The following is a 20,519-nucleotide window of genomic DNA, read 5'->3' as shown; positions in this document are numbered from 1 at the left end:
GATAGTTTCCTCATAGCTGTTTCAAAGACATTTACTGAGTAAGTCTCATACAAAGGCTGTTTCACAGTATTTGTCATATTTTCTACCCAATGCAAGTCTTCCAAAACATTAGCAGGAGTTAGAAACCAGGTAGATCCAGGGCTAATAACCACTGTAAAGTGAGCAGCTTGAACCAGAATACTTACTTCCATTTTGTGAGTATATTAACAGTTTTGCATCTTGCATATTTAAATTCTAGGTTTAATATATTTGAAATAGAAAGTCTGAGGATCTCCTAATACTTGCATTTTAGTATTTTATAGTGCCACAGATCCTAGTTCTAGTAAAGTGATTCCAAGAACTGAACACAGTGCCAAATTTAGAACATAAGAGTATTGCTTCTACAGTTTGAAATCCAATGGTGCGATAAGTTTCTTGGGTTTGTGAGGTGTGGCAAGGGGCTCCAGATGTTCAGACTAGGGAGAGCATAAAGGGAGGTGGTGGCAAGAGGGAACATGAACAAGAGGGAACATGAACAAGAGGGAACACTGCCTGCTTTCCTACCCAGACCATGGCAGTCTTCCTGAGCATTCTTGTTTACTGCCCTGTACACAACCAGAAAGCTGCAGTTCTGTTTTAAACTGAGAGAATAAAAGGGCACTTTCACGTGAAGCATTGCCCATTCTGTTAGAACTTTTCCAAGGAGGCCCAGCTGGAGCCTGCTGTTTGCTTGCCACAGTGAGTCACTTTCTGTCCTGGACGGGAAGGAATAGGGAGACCTTCTTATGCCACTCACATGGTAATGACATGGTATACAGCAAAAAAACTTGGGAAGATCTGACTTAGAGCTCCATGGCATCAAACACAAACAAACACACAAAACAAGACAAAACAAAAAAAAAAAAACACTACTCCCCTAAAAAAACCCACCTTACTAGCTTTGGTAAATACTGACTTTAAGAATTGAATGGCACATGAGTGAGTAGTCTTTTCTACATTATATAAGCAGGCTTAGAAAAACCACATAAACAGCACTCTTGCTCCTTTAAAATGGTTAACAGCTTTTGAAAGTCATTAAGACTTGATTTCCTGCTTACCCTTTTGTAATGAAAAAATCCTACTGTTAAGTTACACCCAATACTAGTTCAAATAATGTGTTTTTCCACTACTACCTGCCATTAGAGGCCATCATGCAATAGTACTAGCACAACTGCACTGGTAAATTCTATCTAGAATTCTGTGGCCCTATAGCTTAGTAGGAATCAATAGGTATAGTGGTCTGCAAAAGATGTTTATGAATACTGTCAAGCAGGAACAATCCTCAAGTAGCAAACAAAAAACACTAGTGCAAGAGGCTTAAGTCAGTGTAACATACCATAAAGAAACATCTGCATAATTTTATAACAGGAAGGGATAAAGGCATTTGATATAATCTAATCTCATCACACAAAGATACACACACTCTCAAATACATAAATACCAAGCGGAAGAATTAAAACAACAAGTGTTTAAAGTATATAGAAAAAATTCAGTCCTGTTCTGATGCTATTTCAAATTTGCTTTATTCACTTTTGGATGACTATAAATAAGTGTTTCCACTATGGAAAAGTTAGCACAGTACATTTATGATTGGGGAATGGATTTTTGGGAATTTTCAAAAGGGCAAAATCTTAGAAAAAGACAACCCAAATGTTGGAATTCAGTTTAAGAGTCCCTCGTAAAAATTAGAAAAAAAAAGGAAAAGACGTGAAGTGCTATATGACTTTATTGCTTTTCTTCAGTTTTTCCTTGATCTCTTCTTTCCTCAGCTTTTTTGCTCTCTTCTTTTAAAGAAAGCGCTTCTAATTTTTCAGCAACTGTGTCATCATTTTTCTCTTTGCCTGCTAAGAGATTTTTGAAGAAAAAAGTTACACACAGTATGGTAGATTTAATTAGCAATGGGAAAACTGTTAACTCCTTTTACTAAAGAAATAGCACACCTGCTTTAGAAAGGAGAAGGATGACAGCACTATTTGGGGAGGTCTCTGGTATCTGGAAATAGGCATGCTCAAGACAGAGTAGCTGTTATTTCAAAACAGGCTTGCTAGTCTGAGGTCCCTGTAAACCTCATTCCACAAGGAATAAGGGCAGTTTGAACTACTGATTTATTTCAAAATAAGTGCTGTGTAAACAGCACCAAATTTTAAAATGAACTATTTTGAAGTTAACTTGAAATAAGCTCTGCAGTTTGAGTAGTTCAAGTTGTGTAGCTTATTTTGAGCTCCAAGTGCAGTCTAGATGCACCCTCAGTGTCCTCAAATAGTTCTTTAGTTGATACACAGGAACTACTGACAAGACATATCTTGTATAATGATGTGCTGGTTCTATACAGTTTCCACCTCCTTAGATAACTCGGTATTAGAATCAAGGATAATATTTGAAATTCAAGTCACTAAACTCTACCCCTCCATTCCAAAAATCTTTGCTTAAGTGAGACTTAACTAAGGCTACAATTTGCAAAGGAATTTGGTGTCCGGCACTGCCTCCGTCACACATTTCCTGAAGCGTGTGAACTGCAGGTCAATAGGAATCCACACTTTACTTCTTTAGTAGATAAAGGTCAGATTTCCTTCTACATTTTTAGTCTGTATGGAATTGAAAGTAGTTGTTCACAAGTCCTCTAATTAGGTGTTGGATGTCAGAAGCATCAAATTGATAATAGCTTTACCATTTAAACAAAAGTGAACCAGGTTTCAAACGTTAGTTTAAAAATGTAATCCTGCAATTGGGGTATTTGTGGAGTACAAGATGATAAATATCAGTATGGCAAAGTTGTTTATGCAAAAGATGCATACTACATATGGTAACAATGAAAAGCCCTTCTAGAATACCTGCCCTAAAAATTATGTTCCAAGAACTGCAAGTCTTCTACAAGGAAAGAAGAGTTCAACACCCTGGACCATTACTCTAGCAGACTGAAAAAGTCCCTTGACTGAAGATTGCAGTCAGGCACAGAGTGAGTCTGCCAAGAGGTATCAAATACTACCACAAGGAACCTAAAGATATTCCCTTATCCCAACCCATTGGCATTAGAAACTTAGAAAAGGAGAGGAAAAAAAAAAAGATGGTGTACTAACCTAAGTTCAAAGAGGATATTAACATCTTACCCTTCTTGGCTTTCTTTTCTACTTCCTTCCGACACTCTTCAAATTTCACTTTAAATTTCTGTGCATCTGTTTGAAGGAAATAAAGTGTTTCTTTATCTTAATTAAATTACTTACAATACCTCTATTCTTTAGATCTATTTGCTTTCAGACATTTATCCTGAAAAACTCATTTTGGCTTGTTTGACTGCCTTGTGTCTAGAAATATACAAATAGTGGATTTTAACTTATTTCAAGTAACCTTATGTATCTGGGCTTCAATTTTTCTTTTAAATTCTCTCCAAAGAAAAGCAAGACATTGCACCTTTTAGTGGATTTCCTACAAAATTTGCATCTTAAGCTTCTGCCACAAAGCACCTTTTATGCTAGCTGAACTTCTATCCATATCTTCGCTACATTCACATCAAAGGTTTGAAATCTAGAAGCCTCTGTTAATTGGCTGAGCCTCAGTCAGGGGGAGGAGCTACCAGAGCTATATAAGCCTGTGACTCAGTGACCAGGAACAGCTAACAGGAGAGTTTGGAGAGGGCGTTTAGAGGGGGAGGTTAGAGGGCACTAGTGACTTCTGACCTTCTTTAAAACATAACTTAGAATAATCTATACTCCAGAGGTTTAAAAAGAATCAGTTTATACTTAAATTTATTCATTAGAAAAATGCAGATAGAAGCCCAGAAGCAGAGTGGGGGCTATCCTGTTTATTGTGTCAAGTGTAACATGTATGATTACCTGCCCTGTGGGCGGGTGGCATATGTGTGCACCCGTTGCAAGGAGCTCCTGACCCTCAGAGACAGAGTTCGGGCTTTGGAGGCCAGGGTGGCTGAACTGGAGGAGCTAAGGGAGGTAGAGAGCTATGTTGATGAGACTTTCCGGGACACTGTAGTACTGTCCCACCTCCAGTCTGAGAGCCCCAGTGCTCTTAAGGAGCTGGGGACACTTTTGGGAGAGGGGGAGCAGATACAGGAAGGATGGGCTCCACCTAAACCAGGGTGGAACCAGACTGCTGGCACTAAACATTAAAAAGGCCGTAGAGCAGTTTTTAAACTAAGAGATAGGGGAAAGCCGATTGGTGCAGAGATGCACGTGAATCGGAGGGAGACTTCTCTTAGAGGAGAATCCATTGATAAGAGATTCTCTAAGCTGTAGTCAGAAAGAGGAGGGGAGAGGGCAAACCATGGGCCAGAGCAGACAAACAACTGCATACAAAGGAATCCAATGCATCAGGGAAGGGCAGACAAATAAGCAGTGGCAAACTTTTAAAGTGCTTGTTCACAAATGCTAGGAGTCTGACTAATAAGATGGGTGAACTAGAGTACCTCGTAGTAAAGGAGGAGATTGACATAATAGGCATCACTGAAACCTGGTGGAATGAGGAAAATCTGTAGGACACAATCATACCGGGATATAAAAATCTATAGAAAGGATAGAGCAGGCCGGGTGAGTGGCGGAGTGGCACTGTATGTGAAAGATAATATTTTTATTTCATTTGATTCTACATTAAGTGAATCATCATGTTCAACAGAAACACTATAGATAGTTATTCCATGCTCCAATAATAAGAAATTAGCAGTAGGGATATATTACTGACCACCTTACCAGGACAGAGATACTGACATTGAAATGCTGAGGGAGATTAGAGAGGCTACCAAAATAAAGAACTCTATAATAATGGGGGATTTTAATTACCCCCATATTGACTGGATACATGTCACCTCAGGAAGAGAAGTGGAGATAAAATTTCTCAATGGCTTAAATGACTGCTTCTTGGAGCAGCTGGTGCAGGAACCCACAAGGGGAGAGGCAATTCTCAATTTAGTCCTGAGTGGAGTGCAGGATCAGGTCCAGGATACAACCGTTACAGGACCGCTTGGGAATAGTGACCATAATATAATAACATTCAACATTCCTGTGGTGGGAAGAACCCCTCAGCAGTCCAGCACCCTGGCATTTAATTTCAAAAAGGGGAATTACACAAAAATGAGAAGGTTAGTTAAACAGAAATTAAGAGGCACAGTGACTAGAGCCAAATCCCTGAAAGCTGCATGGAAACTTTTTAAAGACACCGTAATAGAGGCCCAACTTAGAGGCCTTGGAAAGGGTTCAGAAAAGGGCAACTAAAATGATTAGGGGTTTGGAACAGGTCCCATATGAGGAGAGGTTAAAGCGACTGGGACTTTTCAGTTTAGAAAAGAGGAGACTGAAGGGTGATATGATAGAAGTATATAAAATCATGAGTGGTGTGGAGAGGGCTGATAAAGAAAAGTTATTTATTAGTTCCCTAAATAGAAGAACTAGAGGACACCAAATGAAATTAATGGGGAGCAGGTTTAAAACTAATAAAAGTTCTTCACACAGCGTGTAGTCAACCTGTGGAACTCCTTGCCAGAGGAGGGTGTGAAGGCTAGGACTATAATAGAGTTTAAAGAGAAGCTAGATAATTTCATGCAAGTTAGGTCCATAAAAGGCGATTAGCCAGGGGATAAAATGGTGTCCTTGGCCTCTGTCTGTCAGAGGCTGGAGAGGGATGGCAGGAGACAAATCGCTTGATCATTGTCTTCAGTCCACCCGGTGCTGGCCACTATCGGCAGACAGGATACTGGGCTAGTAGGACCTTTGGTCTGATCCAGTACGGCCGTTCTTATGTACCACACACTCATTTACAGTCTAAAGGGCCAAGGACTGAAAGGACCACGGACACTTATTTTCTCACATCTAGCTGTATTCTGATGGAACCATCTCCAGAGGAAAGGAGAGTTTGCACCACCACTGCTTACACTGCACCTGAAGGGAAAATTTGTTTCTAGAGCTGAAAAATCTAAACTTCATGAGCAAACTATATAGTACTTTGTGTTAAACACAGAAGCACCACTCCCACACACAATGGCGATGAGGCATCATGGCTCGTTTGCTGTAACTTGAGAATTCTTTTGAAGACAGCATACTTCAGAACCAATCATGTAGGTTGAAGTGTTTTGAGCAGTTCCATTTTAAATACAGAAATTGATAATGGCTGCTATCAGTTCAATTAAACATTCCTCCAAGTCCTCCTAACTGAAATAATCTGAGAGGCCACTAATGATAGTCAAGTCACTGCCAAAAAGAACTAGAAAGAATAATTTAAGGATTCTCAATATGGGCTGACTGGCCACTTGAGGTCACTATTGTACCACTGGAAATTGCATGTTAAGAGACTGGATATTTTAGACTCTTGGGAGTGTGCACCTCTTTGAAAGGGAGTTCATCTTGCATAGTGACACCATTTGGCAGAACCAGAATTTAAAATCCACTAAGTCTGCTTTCTAGCCTCATCTGCTAATGCAAGGCAGTGTATAAAGGAAACAATGAAAGCCCTCTTTCACTCCCAACTCAAAGAGAATGTTAAAATCTCATTTCTAAGCTTTCATGCATATTTTTGTAGGGGATTTAAGGGTTTAAATTGAAGGTTGTTTCAGTAAGTTTGTCTAAGATAAAATCACGTTAGAAAAGGAAAACATTTTTTGCCAGCGTGTTAATACATAGCCTACTTTTACATCATGCTTTAAGTTCCTCCTGGATCGGTCACAAGGTCCTAACTGCTATGGAAAATGCTGATAGCTAAATGAAAACTTCTAGTTTGGCACGTTAGGCAGAAGGTAAGACGGTGGTAAATGAAAATGCTAACTCTGGAATAGGGATATTAGCATGCAATCCAACCTGGATAAAAATCAATTTACAATTGAATTGGAGTTTCAAATCAATACTAAGTTTATCATTTAAAAAGTTAGTCACAAAACATGATATAGATCTATTTACAGTCTCAAAAATGAATTAATAACTCTAGTCCATCCAAACTATTAGCTCTTGCTTCTTGAAAGTTCTGGACTTTCAATTTATTTCTCAGACTAATAAGTAACATGTGTACAGACACAAGTTGAATAGGATTATTTTTGCTCTGTGCTTGTGTTGGTGGATCTTTACAAGCAGGACAGTCAAAAACAGTGAATATATAGAAAGGATGGAAATAATTGAGAAGAAAAAGGGAAAATGTTATTCAGCATGCACACAGCTTCCTATATTCTCCCACAACTGCCACAGCTTCTGGATGTAATAGATATCCTTTGAGGCCACAAATTTCTTCAAAATATTCCCAAAGTAAACAAAGGAAAATGTGTTAAGTGTAAGCAGTGCAAGACATCAGGCTCAGTTGCAAGAATGAATCATAAGGAAAGTTGCTTACTGGGGTAAAATGTAGATGAAGATATGAGTATGATTGATTGGGTCTGGCTAGTAACCTGAATGAAGCATTGCAAAGTGAATTATGTAGTATAGGTTCTCAAACTGGGGGGCATGCCTCTCGGGGGGGCATGAAGAGATTCTAGGGGGGCACAAAGCAACCCCCTCCCCCAAAGAAAGAGCCCAGTATGTCTGGTTTAAAAAAAAAAAAGCATCCCGGTCAGACTTCAAAACAGCCAACTTAAAAGTGCAATGCCTGCTCTGCTCTTAAAAGGGAAACTTTGCTGCTATTTTGGGGGGGTGGGGGTGGAGGAAGGTAGTGTGAGGGTCTCAAGTCAAAAGGGGGCATAATTCCAAAAAGTTTGGGAACCACCGCTCTATACCATTTAGTATAAGTAAATTCCCAAGCCATTTGCTGTGTTGGCTGCTGCTAGAGAAGAGGTTTAGCTTAGCTAATCCTTATGGCTTATTTAATTTAGAATTTCTTGATTTAGAATTTATCGCCCAAGTACACAGTACAGAACACTGCAGTAAGAAGTCTGGAGTTGCCACCGAGTGTCCTTTTATTTTTTGATATAATCCATGCTCCTTATTTTGAGCCACCACCCTTATGGTCGGTGGCCATGATGTCACAAGTCTATTCCCTATTTTACTTCAGCATAAAACTCAGCTTTTCCAAGAGAACTCCATCCTATACTCGTTTTCTTAAGCCAGAAAGTGGGTTCAATGGGGCTTCCTCCAAAATTAAGCATACTCTAAATAGTCATAGTTTTTTGGTAACTTGATTTAAATCAATACACCCTGATAGCTATCTACAATTCACAATAAGCAGCCAGAAGTAGTGTGTGACTGACACCCTTTTTGCTGCATGAACTGCTTACGGTCAAATGAGAAGAGTTGCAGTACATCACCCATTCCAAGAGTGACCCTTAGGAGTTGAAACAGCCAGATTAAGCTAGTTGTGCAATCAGTGTTCTCTGTATGCCTGATACACAACTGTAAGATGTTATAGAAGCCCCAGGACAGCAGTTCACTAGCTGTCTTCATCATCTAAGGCTATGTGTAGACCGCAGAGTTTTTCTGCGATGTCAGATGTATCCTGGAGTGAGAAAACAAAACCAAACAAAAAACTACACCCACACAGCCTCATCCAGGGAATGCATCTGCTTTTTCAGAAGTTTCCAAAAAAGCAGGCATGTTTGGCATCCCTGTATTCCTCATTCAGGAATGAGTGATCTTCCTAAAGAGGTTTCTGACTTTGGCCCTGTGCGAATGGGCCCAATGTCGGAAAAAGCCTCTTCTGAAAAAAAACAGTGGAAAAAGATATGCAAATTGTGGTTTTAAATTTGCGTACCCTTCTGGGGCGAAAAAAATGCAGTGTAGATATAGCCTAAGGGGGTATGGTGGCAAGGGAAGAAGTGTAGTAGCCATGTTTACGAACACTCATTCTCTCAGTCTTTGTATTTTCTATTTAGGAGTGAACACAGTCAGGCATTCCAAATAGGGATGTGCCAGGCAAAACCACTACAATTTGTCATTTTGTAAGATATCCATGGCAAAGTTGCTTCCATTCTATGTCTGTATGGTCCCTAATCACTCCTAGCTGGAATTCTCAAGCATTACCAGACAAATAATTTCACCTCCAATTCTCTACAACTGGCATCTATTCTCCTAAGTCACCTAGAGGCTATAGAGTAGTCAATTTAGTTTGATATTTTGAACAGATAGATGGCAGAAAAAGGCAAGTCTTCACTACAGATATGAAACACACCCTTGAACAGGAGTGGAATTCCTCCACAGTGCTCAAAGCTTTTCATCAACATGAAAGAACACAACCAGAATCTTGTACTCTGATTGGTCACACTACTGTAACTGAGAAGGTTATACCATACAATAACAATCCAAAGATTTACTACACCCTATTGTCCAAGTTCGGTCAGGGGTGGGAAATAATTTTTGCTGAGGGGCCACTCCAAGATTTTGGAAAATGGTTGAGGGCTGCACTCTTCCAGGATATTAATCGGGGGGGGGGGGGGGGAGGAGACAGTCTGGAATGGAGGTTGGTGCAGAAGGGAGCTTGGAGTAGGGAGCAGGAGGGATAATAGAGTCTGGGAGGGAATTTAGGTGTAGGCGGTAGATGTGACCTAGGGCAGGTGGATAGGGTACAAGAGTTGGGGTTGTAACCTAAGGTAGAAGGGGATTATGATCTAGGGCAAGAGACTGGGGTATGTTGATGGGGATCAGAGGATTGGGGAAGAGGGGCTGGAGTGCCAGTGGTAGGCTCTAGCTGGGAAGTGCTTACCTGAGGCAGCCTGACTGCTGCAGGCTGCTTGTGCTTCATGTGGCTCTGTTCTGGAAGGGGGGGGGGGGGAAGGCTTCCTACACTGCCCCTGCTCCCAGCAAAATTTCTTGGCTACTTTTGGCTAGAAACAGAGTGGCAAATGGAAGCTAAGAGATTTTGCTGGGAGCAGGAATAGCATCAGAAGTCTCCCTTCTTTCTCCTCAGCTGTCTGTAAAACTGCTAGCTTTTTAAAACATGAACTGATCTCTGCCTAGGGTTCCAGTGAGGTGGCCATGGACTGGATCGAGTGGCTTAGCGGGCTGCATCCAGCATACTGGAAGCCTCTTGCCCATCCCAGTTGTCTGATTGTTAGGATTACTCTACTCCAGTTATCAAATGAAATACCCTCTATTAGAAGGAAGAGGCAAGTGGACAGGAATACCAAATACTTTTTCAGTGTAGCAGTCAAGTATAAGTGTCACAGGGAGATTAGACTGAATAAGACTCAGTGAAAGAGGATAATTTCTATACAATATTTGTAACGCCACAAATTTAATCTTCATTAAGATATGAAGTCAAATTCATTAGTGAAAGTAAAGTGAATACATTTGGTTGACATTCTAAAATTTTACTGCATTAAATCTGGGAACATTAACAAGCACTCTTGAAAAGAGTGTCACACTTAGAGGCAAAAGAAGTTAGTGCTAAAGATGATGTTAGACGGAAAGTGAAGCATAACAGCTCCATTTATCTACATGTTCTGAGCATTACTAGTTACCTAGATGCGTTTAATTAATTCTAATGCAGTACTTAGAAGGGACAGCCTTTATAGGCACTCTCTCAGCCCATTTTGAGTGCTTATAGCCAGTGGAATAATCCTTTAAAATACAGGAAGTGTTTATTCTTTTCTACCATTGGAACTTACAAAAAAGTTAGTCATACCTACTTTCACATTTACTACTGTACATACTAAATGACCCAAGGTTACTGCTTAAGGTACATATATACACTATGGCTACATCTACACTGGCCCCTTTTCCGGAAGGGGCATGTAAATTTCACCAGTCGTAGTAGGGAAATGCGCGGGGGATTTAAATATCCCCTCCGGCATTTAAATAAAAATGTCCGCCGCTTTTTTCCGGCTTTTAAAAAAGCCGGAAAAGAGCGTCTACACTGGCCCCGATCCTCCGGAAAAAGCGCCCTTTTCCGGAGGCTCTTATTCCTACTTCAAAGTAGGAATAAGAGCCTCCGGAAAAGGGCGCTTTTTCCGGAGGATCGGGGCCAGTGTAGACGCTCTTTTCCGGCTTTTTTAAAAGCCGGAAAAAAGCGGCGGACATTTTTATTTAAATGCCGGAGGGGGATATTTAAATCCCCCGCGCATTTCCCTACTACGACTGGTGAAATTTACATGCCCCTTCCGGAAAAGGGGCCAGTGTAGACGAGCCCTATCAGAAGAAAACAATCTTGTGCCTTCACTTACTTTCTGCATTTAGAAAGCGGATTGCCAGAAGTTCAGGCTTAGGACTTTCATCTGCAAAATCAGCATGCGTGTTCCAGACCCATGCCCGGTCACTTCCAGCATTTGGCTTCAACTCCATTAATGGTGTAACTACAAAGAAAAAAAGGACTGATTAGTCCTATCTGCTATTTACATTTTGAAATGTATTCTGACTAAAGCCCCACAAAGACTGAAAGTTGCTCTTCAGACACCAAACATCTTATACCTCACAGGTAACTGCAATTCAAAGTTATTTCTCACTATTGTGCATGGGGGAAGGGATGATATACATACTGTTCTCTCACATTTTAGAACAATCTGCTATGGGAAGCAAATACTGCCAGTGTGCTAATTACACACTTATTAAACTATAAAGAGAGTCAGCTCCAAATTAATCTCATTTTAGAGTAAGTTCCCCTATTGAAAGGTCAATGGTCTTAAAGTATTTTGATGGTGGTCAATACAGATGCTTCAAGAACACCCAAATAAGTTGTAAATCTTCCTGATAATCTTTTGAATTTTAGACAGAGCCTTCCTGAGATTATTCACTTAAGCAATTTCTCCCTTCTTCCTTTATATCCTGCAATGACAAACTCTACAAATATTCAGAGAGCCATTGCTTTAACTCCCTTGTTTACCCTTTTCTGGATCAAATGCTCTAAAACTAGAAAAACTATAGTTTCAGCAGGAAGCCACAAACTTGATGAAGCCATAGTTCAAGTTTTTGTTCATCTTTTAAATGCTGAGTCCTTAGACAAACAAAAAACATACACCAGATGCTATACCATCTATAGTAAAAATGATAGTCCAGCATCCAACTGTTCGGCACTCCCCATACTCCAGCATCAAAATGCCAAGCACTCTTGGCCAGCTGATTAAAAAGCCTGCCACTCAGCACATATGCTGGCTGTAACCAGACAGAGCATAAGGTTGGGGGAGGCGGGAGGAATGGGACCGCGTTACAGTATGGAGAAGGTGGTTTTGCTTCAGGGAAGGGGAAAGGGGAGGGTTGGGGGAGGAGGATCAGATTACAGCAGGGAGGAGGAAACACGAAGAGGAAAGGGGGGGGGGGGGGGAGAAGAGATTGTGTCCTGGCCAGGTGTTAAGCCGTGCAGCTGTACTGGACCTCCCGATTCTCTGGCAAATCTGATAATCCGACACCACCTAGGTCCAAAAGGTTCCGGATTATCAGAAGTCTACTGTGTATTGTAAATGCATTTGGCAAAGAGGCCTGGATATCATTTTGAACATCTTATGAAGTCAGTATGCACTCTGCAATGCCAACTCTAAAGATAAAAGTTTTCTACACAAAAAGGTAGTGTTTGTAGGAGAATATTAAAATGCCATTTTCAATTATACTTTTCAGTTGCTTCAAACATCTCTTCAGTAAACTGCCCACGTCTGATTTCGGTTCACACTTTTCCCCCCTCTACTTATGTGCAGACAATCCTTTTAGCCATTTAAACCGTTTCAGTGGAAGAACTGTATTCCACATTAAATTTGAGGCTCTGCAGAACTTTCACACTACACATTCCAATGATCTTGAAAATGGATAAACATCTGAAGAGGCTTTGTTACACTAGGTATATATGGCATCAAAATAACTTGTATTATGGAACTGTGCAGTTAATAAGTAAAACAGGCATCAAACTGGATGCACCTGTCTATTTGCTGCTGCTAGAACATTCTTCCAATATTAAGCGTAAACAAAATATGCACAAATCTTATAAGACTTGATATGCACGTTGCACACAAAAAAATTGAGCAAAGGGAAGTTACATTAAGTAATGAAACATACTATAATGATTTGCACATATTTTTAAGGTCTTGTCTCTTCTCATAAGGAGGCGAATGGTTCCTTTCTCCTTGTGTTTTAGGAGTTTCACATCTCCAGTGCCTCGCTCTTTCCATTCCGGCAGATCATTCTCTGAAGCAAACCGGAACAGCTTGGCTCTCCTTGAGAAAGAACAAGAAATTAGTGTGGTTTGTTCTTGCCTGCAAATTCTTAAAGTAAAAGGTCCCTCAGATATAAGTTAAAAGCTTAGTGGAATGTTGAGAGGAAATATGTCCAGAGTCCTCAGCAACTAATAATGGTATAAGATGACGTGTTATGCAGGTGAACTAAACACCATGCTATCAGTAGACAACAGATTAGTTCATGACTGAATACTGTCTGAATGAAGTCATTAAAGAACTTCACTGCCTACAAACGTTTTGCTGAAAACATTCATGTAGAATTTCAAAACTATATTAGCACTGAATTTATTCCACCAAAAATTGAATTTGTTAATTTGTATATTTAATCATAGGGGGGCATGAATTTCAGTTAGAGGGTTATTTTTGTGTATATCTGAAATACAATGAAATTCCACACATGCATTGACTTACTATCATAGCTGAGAAAGTGGGGGAGCTGCTTCCCTTTCAAAAGCACTCTCTCCACAAAACCTCTCCTGCACTGGAAACCCCTCCCACCATCAAACCTTACCCCCACCCCACCAAACCCCACTCTAGCCTCCCTCCCCAGCTCTAACCACCGTCACTTGCACTCCCTAACAGAGTCCTATTCTCTCTGCATCCAGACTATGCTCCCTTCCCTTAGGTCTTTATATCCAGATCACCCCTGATCTAGACCCAACCCCCAAGCTGTTCACACTGAAACTATCAAACAGAATCCTAGTAGTCAAGGTAATTCTATACCTAAAGTTAACTGTATGGCAAAGCTTTTTATTCTGCATATTTTGTCAAAATAATGTAGTATTCAATTCAGTTATTTGCTGTCGAGTATTTTGAAATAAACTATCAAAATTATTCAAAATAGTGTGATCATATTTTGTGATTTTATATGAATTTTAAATTCTGCTCACAGTACTGTAAGTTTAGTGCAGAACTGCCTCAGGAGTAAACTCTAATATCACCAACAGTTCCATGTAGGAGGGTGTTTTCCAATCCAATATCTGAATTTAAATGCTTTGCATTCAAACTTAGTTCTGTTTTACTACTCTTGCATTTAGACTTCAGGGCTTTCTTCCCTCTACCTTGAAAACTGAGATTTCTCTGCCCTTTTATGAGGGCTACAGGACTGATACCTTATTGGAAAAAAGCACACTAGTTTACAAAATTCTTAAAGTATTCTGCTTTTCTAACCAAAGAGCATATCTTGTTTAAGACTGGAAATTTGCAGTGTAGAAATACTACACTTTTATCTAGCCAAATCATCCTCCTAACACTAAAGCTGAGCAAAACTAGATTACCTCACTAATCTTTTAGATGAATGGGTAATGTTTGCCAATTAACAGGAGTGCATAAGTGGCTGGATCCCAATGTTTTATACATCCAAGGAATAAATGCTTCTCAATCTCAATTTGTAGTTATTCTCCAACACAGAGAAAAGGGAGACTCAGCATTGCTCTGCAGAGGCAATACACCTTTTGGGAGAGAAAGTTACTTACCAAAACCCCCCACCAAAAAAAAAAAGCCACACCACCAAAATCCGTTTTCCTCTTCAAAACACTGCCTCCACAAACCCTTAGGCTATGTCTACACTGCAGGCTTCTTGCGCAAGAACTGTTTTGTGGAAGAGTTCTTGTGCAAAATGTCTTCCACAAGAGTGCGGTTCACACTGCTATGTGCTTTTGTGCAAAAGATGTGCTTTTGCGCAAGGGCGTCCATGGCAGTGTGGATGTTCTTGTGCAAGAAAGCTCTGATGGCCATTTTAAACATAGGGGGTTTCTTGTGCAAGAAATTCATGTTGCCTGTTTACACTGCCTTTTCTGGAAGAGCTCTTGCACAAAAGGGCTTATTCCTCCTGGGGAGAGAAATAACTCTTCTGGAAGAGGCCCTGTTTTTCGATGCTGTACTGTAAATTTACTTGCACGAGAATGCGCGTGCAACACCTGTTCTTGCACAAAAAGCCTGCAGTGTAGACGCAGCCTTAGTGTAGAGTAGGGATGGGGAATCTACATCCCATCGCTTACCTCAATCCAGCCCCATTACCTGCCTGCTCCTGCACCCTCCCTTATAGATACTCCTACTGCACACCTCTCCCACACACTGAACCCCTAATTTCTGAGGCCCCTTAGAACCTCCCCCCCCAATCTACTGGCCTCAGGAAGAGTTAATCTGCTACAGGAGGGAAGATGCAACACTCAGCACCTTCCTCCCCTTCAGTCTGGAGCACAAGGGGAGCAACATCTGGAGAGCTTCCCCCTCCCCCGCCCTTCTCATTCAGGGAAGGGGAGGCAGGCCAGTGAGGTTTTTTGCACTTCACTTGTCAGCACTCCTCCCCGTCAAAGGTGGGAGAGCTTAGGGAGGGGTGACTAGTGTTCCCACTAATTTAGGTCCATATTGGTTTATATAAAAAACTCAATGCTGCATGAAACAAAACATTCTACACAAGGTGTGTGTGGGGCAGGGGTAAGTCCACAGGTCTTGGAATGTGGTAAGGAGCTCAGAGCTGGGGAGTAAGGGTTCCAGCTGGGAATGTGGGCTCTGGGGTCCAGGAGCAGGAAGAGTGAAGGTGATTGTGTTTGAGGTGCAGGTTATTCCTGAAAGAGGAATACCCCATACCTCTCACTTCAACAACTTGAGGCCAAGTGAGAGGCTCTTTTCCATGGCTGTAACAGCTCCAACAGAGCAGTGTTAGTCAGGGCACCTCTCCCCTGGCCACAACAAGTCCAGGGCTTGGTAAGCCTCTTCTTGGCATGGTCCTGACTGAGCAGGTGTACAGAGGTTAAACAGGCAGCTGCCCATAGCAAACTTAGGCACTGACCTATCTGAATAGGTAGTCCACAGAGCTAATGGAAATGACTATAGTATTTCTCTTATATTAGTGAAGTTGTGACTTGAAAAACCTTTAAGTATGACAATGTTTATGTGAACCAAGACAGTTGGGGCCTCTGGAGCCAAGCTGCATTCACAGTTGTGAAGTTTTCACTTTATACTAACAGCATCTAAAGGAAGTAGCCAGGAGTTAGAATCTGAAAAACCTGCTCCATCACATCCACTACCAAGCCCTGAGATAAGGTTGAATCCAATGCTTCAGCTGGGCCACTTTCACATGCATCCTGGTGTGGACCTACATGGATTCAACATATCCAGATTTTTGAAACCATAAGGCCAGGTCAGGTCCGCACTAGACCTGGTAGTGCAGCTTAAGACATGCAACTCCAGGTACACAGAATACACAGCTGGAGTTGGCTTACCTTAAGCTTAGCTTGGTGGCATCCCTATAGTGGGAGACTGATGGAGCAAATGCTTCTGTAACCCTCCCTTTCTTCTGGAAAGAACAGGAGTACTGGATGCTGGTGGGAATGCCCACCAAAATTTGATTTAGTGAATCTTATACTCACTAAATTGAACTCTGAAAGATCGGTCACAGCAGCATCGATATTCCACAGACTGAAGACATGGCCTAGAATTCAGAAGAGCCCAAAGCACTGTTGTTCAGGCAGGTGTCAGCAATTTCTTGTCAAGTCACTTATTTGCTATATAACCATTTGAATTGCTGAATAGTGATAGAGATGCAGCCATGTTAGTCTGGTCTAGCTGAAACAAGAGAGAACTATGTAGCACTTTAAAGACTAACAAGATGGTTAAGTGCTACATAGTTCTGTCTTCTGTTTCAACTGACTTGCTGGCACCTTAAAGGGACTTTCCTAAACTATTGAAGTACCCTCTGATCCTTAGACAGCAGAACCTATTTCAGTGTTTCTTTAGGAGTTGTCCAACAATGGCTTCTTTCACTCTGAGAACATGCATCAGAGAAAAGCTTACTGACCACACTATTCATGCTGGTCAGTTTTTGTACATGTCCTCATAGAACCATGTGTTAGAGTCTTACAAGAGTACACTCTGGAACAGATCATTCAAAAAGGATTACTTCTGGCCATCTGACTTAGGCACAAAATGCTTTTGGGCAATTTGAAGTGGGAGAATCACAGAGCATGAGGAATTAGCTCTTATGGTACATACATGTCACCTTAGAAGAAGTTCAAGGCATTCTACAAAATTTAAACTTTTCAGATTAAGTCAGTTTGTCCAGTTTTCTAGTCATAATTACTAGAATTTGATGCTTGTTAAAACAGTGGAAGGAGTAAGAGGTTGTTTCTCTGACTGCTCCAGATGGTGACAGAAGGGAATCATGGAACAGTTAAAAGGGCTGGGGCATTTACTCCTCCAGTCTATAAAATATTGAGTCAATTAGTAAGCAGACAGTTTCTACTGGTGGGGTGGGGAAGAGTCATAAAGACCCATACACTTAAGATGTGGTAGCTTTAAAAAGAGGAAAACCCTACTTTGTGATAGTTACACATCTTTAGACCCAAGATTTTTTACACAAGTTAACAGATATTTTCTAATCCAAACTTTTCCAATGTTATTAATGACTCAAGATTTCATCATGTTACATTGGACAGACATTTCAGAGACATTAGAAAGAAAATATGATGTCTTCTAGAACTATATTGAATTAGACCAGTAACCCCTGCTTGGTGCTTTGCAGTAGGCTACCTTCCTATCGCTTATTAATGTTTTTTAAAGTGTAAAAGCAACTAGTGTTTAGATACACACCCAGTGCCATCCTACTTACATCTTAAAGAGTTCTTCCTCATCCTCCTCAAGGGTCTTGATTTCTTGCTCAGGAAGGGAAACTATAGGCTCAAATTGAGGATCATGGTTTGAATCATCTGCATTTTCAGTTAAAGTGTCATGTTCCTCATGTGTTTCCTGTGAAAAGAATGCTCAATTGCAATAATGCAATTATAAGAACAGTTGTATGATAGCTACACCTGTATTTGACATTCTAAATACCTTTGGCAACTTCACATGTTCTAAGTACATGATGTACTGTTTACACTTTGGTAGTGTAAACAGTACATCAGAGTCTGAACACACATCTAAATCTTATTTAGCCTTTAATATGCAGTATTAAGTAGGGATATGAAAGATTAAGCAGCAAGCATCACCCGTAACAAGTGATGCTTATTGGTTCCAGTTAACCAGGGAGAGGCTGAAGCAGTTCCCTGCTTGCTATGGGCAGGGGGTACTCCAGCCCTAGGGGGCCCACCACAGACAGGGTGGCAAAGCGCTGCCTACAGAGTATGCCCCCACCACTCTCCTCCTTTTAGGCACACCAGCTGAGGTGTAAGTTCTAATGCACATCAGAATATAGTGCACTAACTGGCTGAGTGGATCTTGCTGCAGGCCCCGCATAATCAGTTAAACAATGCATTTGTCTATTTAGCCAATTTTACATCCCTAGTGGATACTAAAAATTGCCCTTACACATGCAGCTGTAATACCAAGGAACTTTTATTATGGCATTTCAGCAGGGTCCACAAGAGTTGTAAATAGCTAACTAGAACCAGTAATCTTCACCCTTAACTGGGAGGGGCTGAAGCAGCTCCCTGTGCAGGGCCTGCCCCTATTCAAATAAAGTTGCTTTTGTGGAAAAACTTGCCAGCTGTCTACACTGGCCACTTGAATTTCCGCAAGAACACTGACTTACTACTGTCTGAAATCAGTGCTTCTTGCTGAAATACTATGCTGCTCCCGTTCGGGCAAAAGTACTTTTTGCGCAAAAGGGCGAGTATGGACAGCTCAGATTTGTTTTGCACAAAAGAGACCAGATCTCAGCTTTTCTGCAGAAAAGCACGTCTAGATCGGCATGGACGCTTTTCTGCAAAGAGTGCTTTTGCGGAAAAGCGTCCGTGCCAATCTAGACGCTCTTTTCCGCAAATGCTTTTAACGGAAAACTTTTCCGTTAAAAGCATTTGCAGAAAATCATGCCAGTCTAGTCGTAACCCTTAAGTAAATGCTGAAAAAAGTGGTATGTTTTTTAAAATATTTTATTTTTAAACACCCACAATCACAATGGTGCACACAGGATTAGTTTATCTTAATGGAAAGGTTTTATCAATTAGAAGAGAACCCAAATTGTCAACACATGCCATTTAAAGAGTACTCTGTCAGACATGCTAGAGTTAAGAGTACTCCTTTAAAGTTCGCATGTAAAATCTCTATAACTGGCTATATTTTAAGTATAGCTTTATACAAAGATAAAGAGTTAGTATCCCACAGAAGTATGACTGCAGTACACTGCATCAAAACCTGTTTCCCAGAGAGACCATAAGATAGATTTTTTTGGAAGTGATGGACTCCAAAACTGAGATTAACCAGCGTCAGGACAGAGATAACAGATCCCACTATTCCACCACTTTCGGTTTCCTGTGGGCACCACAAGAAAATCGCAAACAATATGCGCATGCTAGAGGCGGCGAAAGGAGACGAGTCGTAGCACTGCGATAAAACCCCGTCCATCCACGGCATAAAGCACGTGGGAGCCCAGGGCTATTAGCCCAGCTCTGCCAATATCATGGGGGGAGGGGGAAGAGGAGGAGAGAGAATTCTCCTTCAAAACCTCCTGAGTCATAAGCCAGGATGTGGAGCCTGCGGAGGCTCCAACACGCGCTTGAGACAGAGCCGACCCCGCTACTGCAGGGCTAGCGGCCAGAGCGAGGCGGGGATGGGATGTCACTGACTGTGTCGGACACAAGGGATGGGCCGGCCCCGGGGAGTTGGGCGCACGTGTGCCCGGACAGCCCCCAGCAGGGTGAACACCCGACCCACGTGCATTTAGGGATGCTGGATGTAGAGCTATCCGGGAGACCCCATTTCCCGCCAAGACAAGGCCGCTCGCCCATCTCAGCCCCCAGCCTCGTCCCCTCGCTCGGTCTCGGCTCCCTCAGAAATCCCCGAAACTTCCCTGCTCAGCGGGGCCTTTCGCCCGACCAGCCCGCGGGCTCCTCACGTATCTGCTTCTGCAGGCCGCTCATCCGCCCCCGCAGACCGCCCTAGCCCACCGCCTCAGCGCCAGGCCGCCCCGCTCCATTGCCTGCCCCGAGCCCCTCGGGTTAAGGGAAGCTCAAGCACCCTCACCTTCGTGTCTGCCATGAGGCTACGGGGGGTGGCGCCGCTCCGGCACGAGACTCGTTCGCGTCGCTCTCCCCTCCGGCGCTGCGGCTCTGGCGATGAGTTTCCTGCCTTGTCGCTCCCTCCGCCCCTCCCGCTTTTATCTCATTCCCGTAGCCCGCGCTGCCGTTGCCGCAAAGGCTGATGGGAAACGCCTATTTTACCCCAACCCCGGTACGGCTGGTTATCGGCGACACGGCGAACCCTGCCTGTGGCATTAGATATTTAATGATAATGCGCCACAGCGTCGCCGAGGCGTCCGGCCGGGCAACTTCCCCACGATCCCACTCGAGGTGTCGGAAATGTCCTGAGTTCTCGGCTGAAAACTTTCAGCACCCCTCGATTCTGGGCCGACTCTAAAAATAATTCGCCCCTAAGTAGCTAGTGTATGTCCCCTATTAAATCTTTTTACCTCATTCCCAGGCTGTTTCCCATCATC

The 20,519-nt window shown here is 42.1% G+C and overlaps 1 protein-coding gene and 1 non-coding gene across 5 annotated transcripts; both read right to left on the bottom strand.

Annotated features, from left to right (window-relative positions):
* Positions 1-1,524: 1,524 nt before the first annotated feature.
* Positions 1,525-20,467, bottom strand: RANBP1 (RAN binding protein 1). 4 transcript variants are annotated; one of them, XM_075898353.2, is made up of 6 exons: positions 20,048-20,467; positions 17,700-17,836; positions 12,909-13,066; positions 11,093-11,221; positions 3,096-3,191; positions 1,525-1,859 (listed from the first exon to the last, which is right to left on the bottom strand). In XM_075898353.2, exons 1-6 carry the CDS (start codon positions 20,060-20,062, stop codon positions 1,744-1,746), a joined length of 651 nt encoding a protein of 216 aa, XP_075754468.1. In that variant the 5' UTR covers positions 20,063-20,467; the 3' UTR covers positions 1,525-1,743. The 4 variants fall into 4 exon arrangements, with proteins under 4 accessions (XP_075754468.1, XP_075754467.1, XP_075754470.1 ...); XM_075898352.2 differs by having other exon boundaries at positions 1,525-1,862; positions 20,048-20,466; XM_075898355.2 differs by having other exon boundaries at positions 3,126-3,191; positions 20,048-20,463.
* Positions 2,860-2,984, bottom strand: LOC112547680 (small nucleolar RNA SNORA77). The gene has a single exon (XR_003091473.2). It is a non-coding gene; the product is annotated as a small nucleolar RNA SNORA77 (small nucleolar RNA).
* Positions 20,468-20,519: the final 52 nt, after the last annotated feature.

The sequence above is a fragment of the Pelodiscus sinensis genome, chromosome Z (assembly GCF_052426305.1).
Source record: "Pelodiscus sinensis isolate ZL-2025 chromosome Z, ASM5242630v1, whole genome shotgun sequence".
In the NCBI taxonomy this organism is placed as follows: domain Eukaryota; kingdom Metazoa; phylum Chordata; order Testudines; family Trionychidae; genus Pelodiscus; species Pelodiscus sinensis.
This window is presented reverse-complemented; position numbering and strand designations above follow the sequence as displayed.

Coding starts and splice junctions, on each gene's coding strand:
- RANBP1 (XM_075898352.2), bottom strand. Junction 3,192..11,092: donor CCGCTTTCTAAATGCAGAAA/GTAAGTGAAGGC, acceptor TCCTTCAAACAG/ATGCACAGAAATTTAAAGTG. Junction 1,863..3,095: donor AATATCCTCTTTGAACTTAG/GTTAGTACACCA, acceptor AAAATCTCTTAG/CAGGCAAAGAGAAAAATGAT.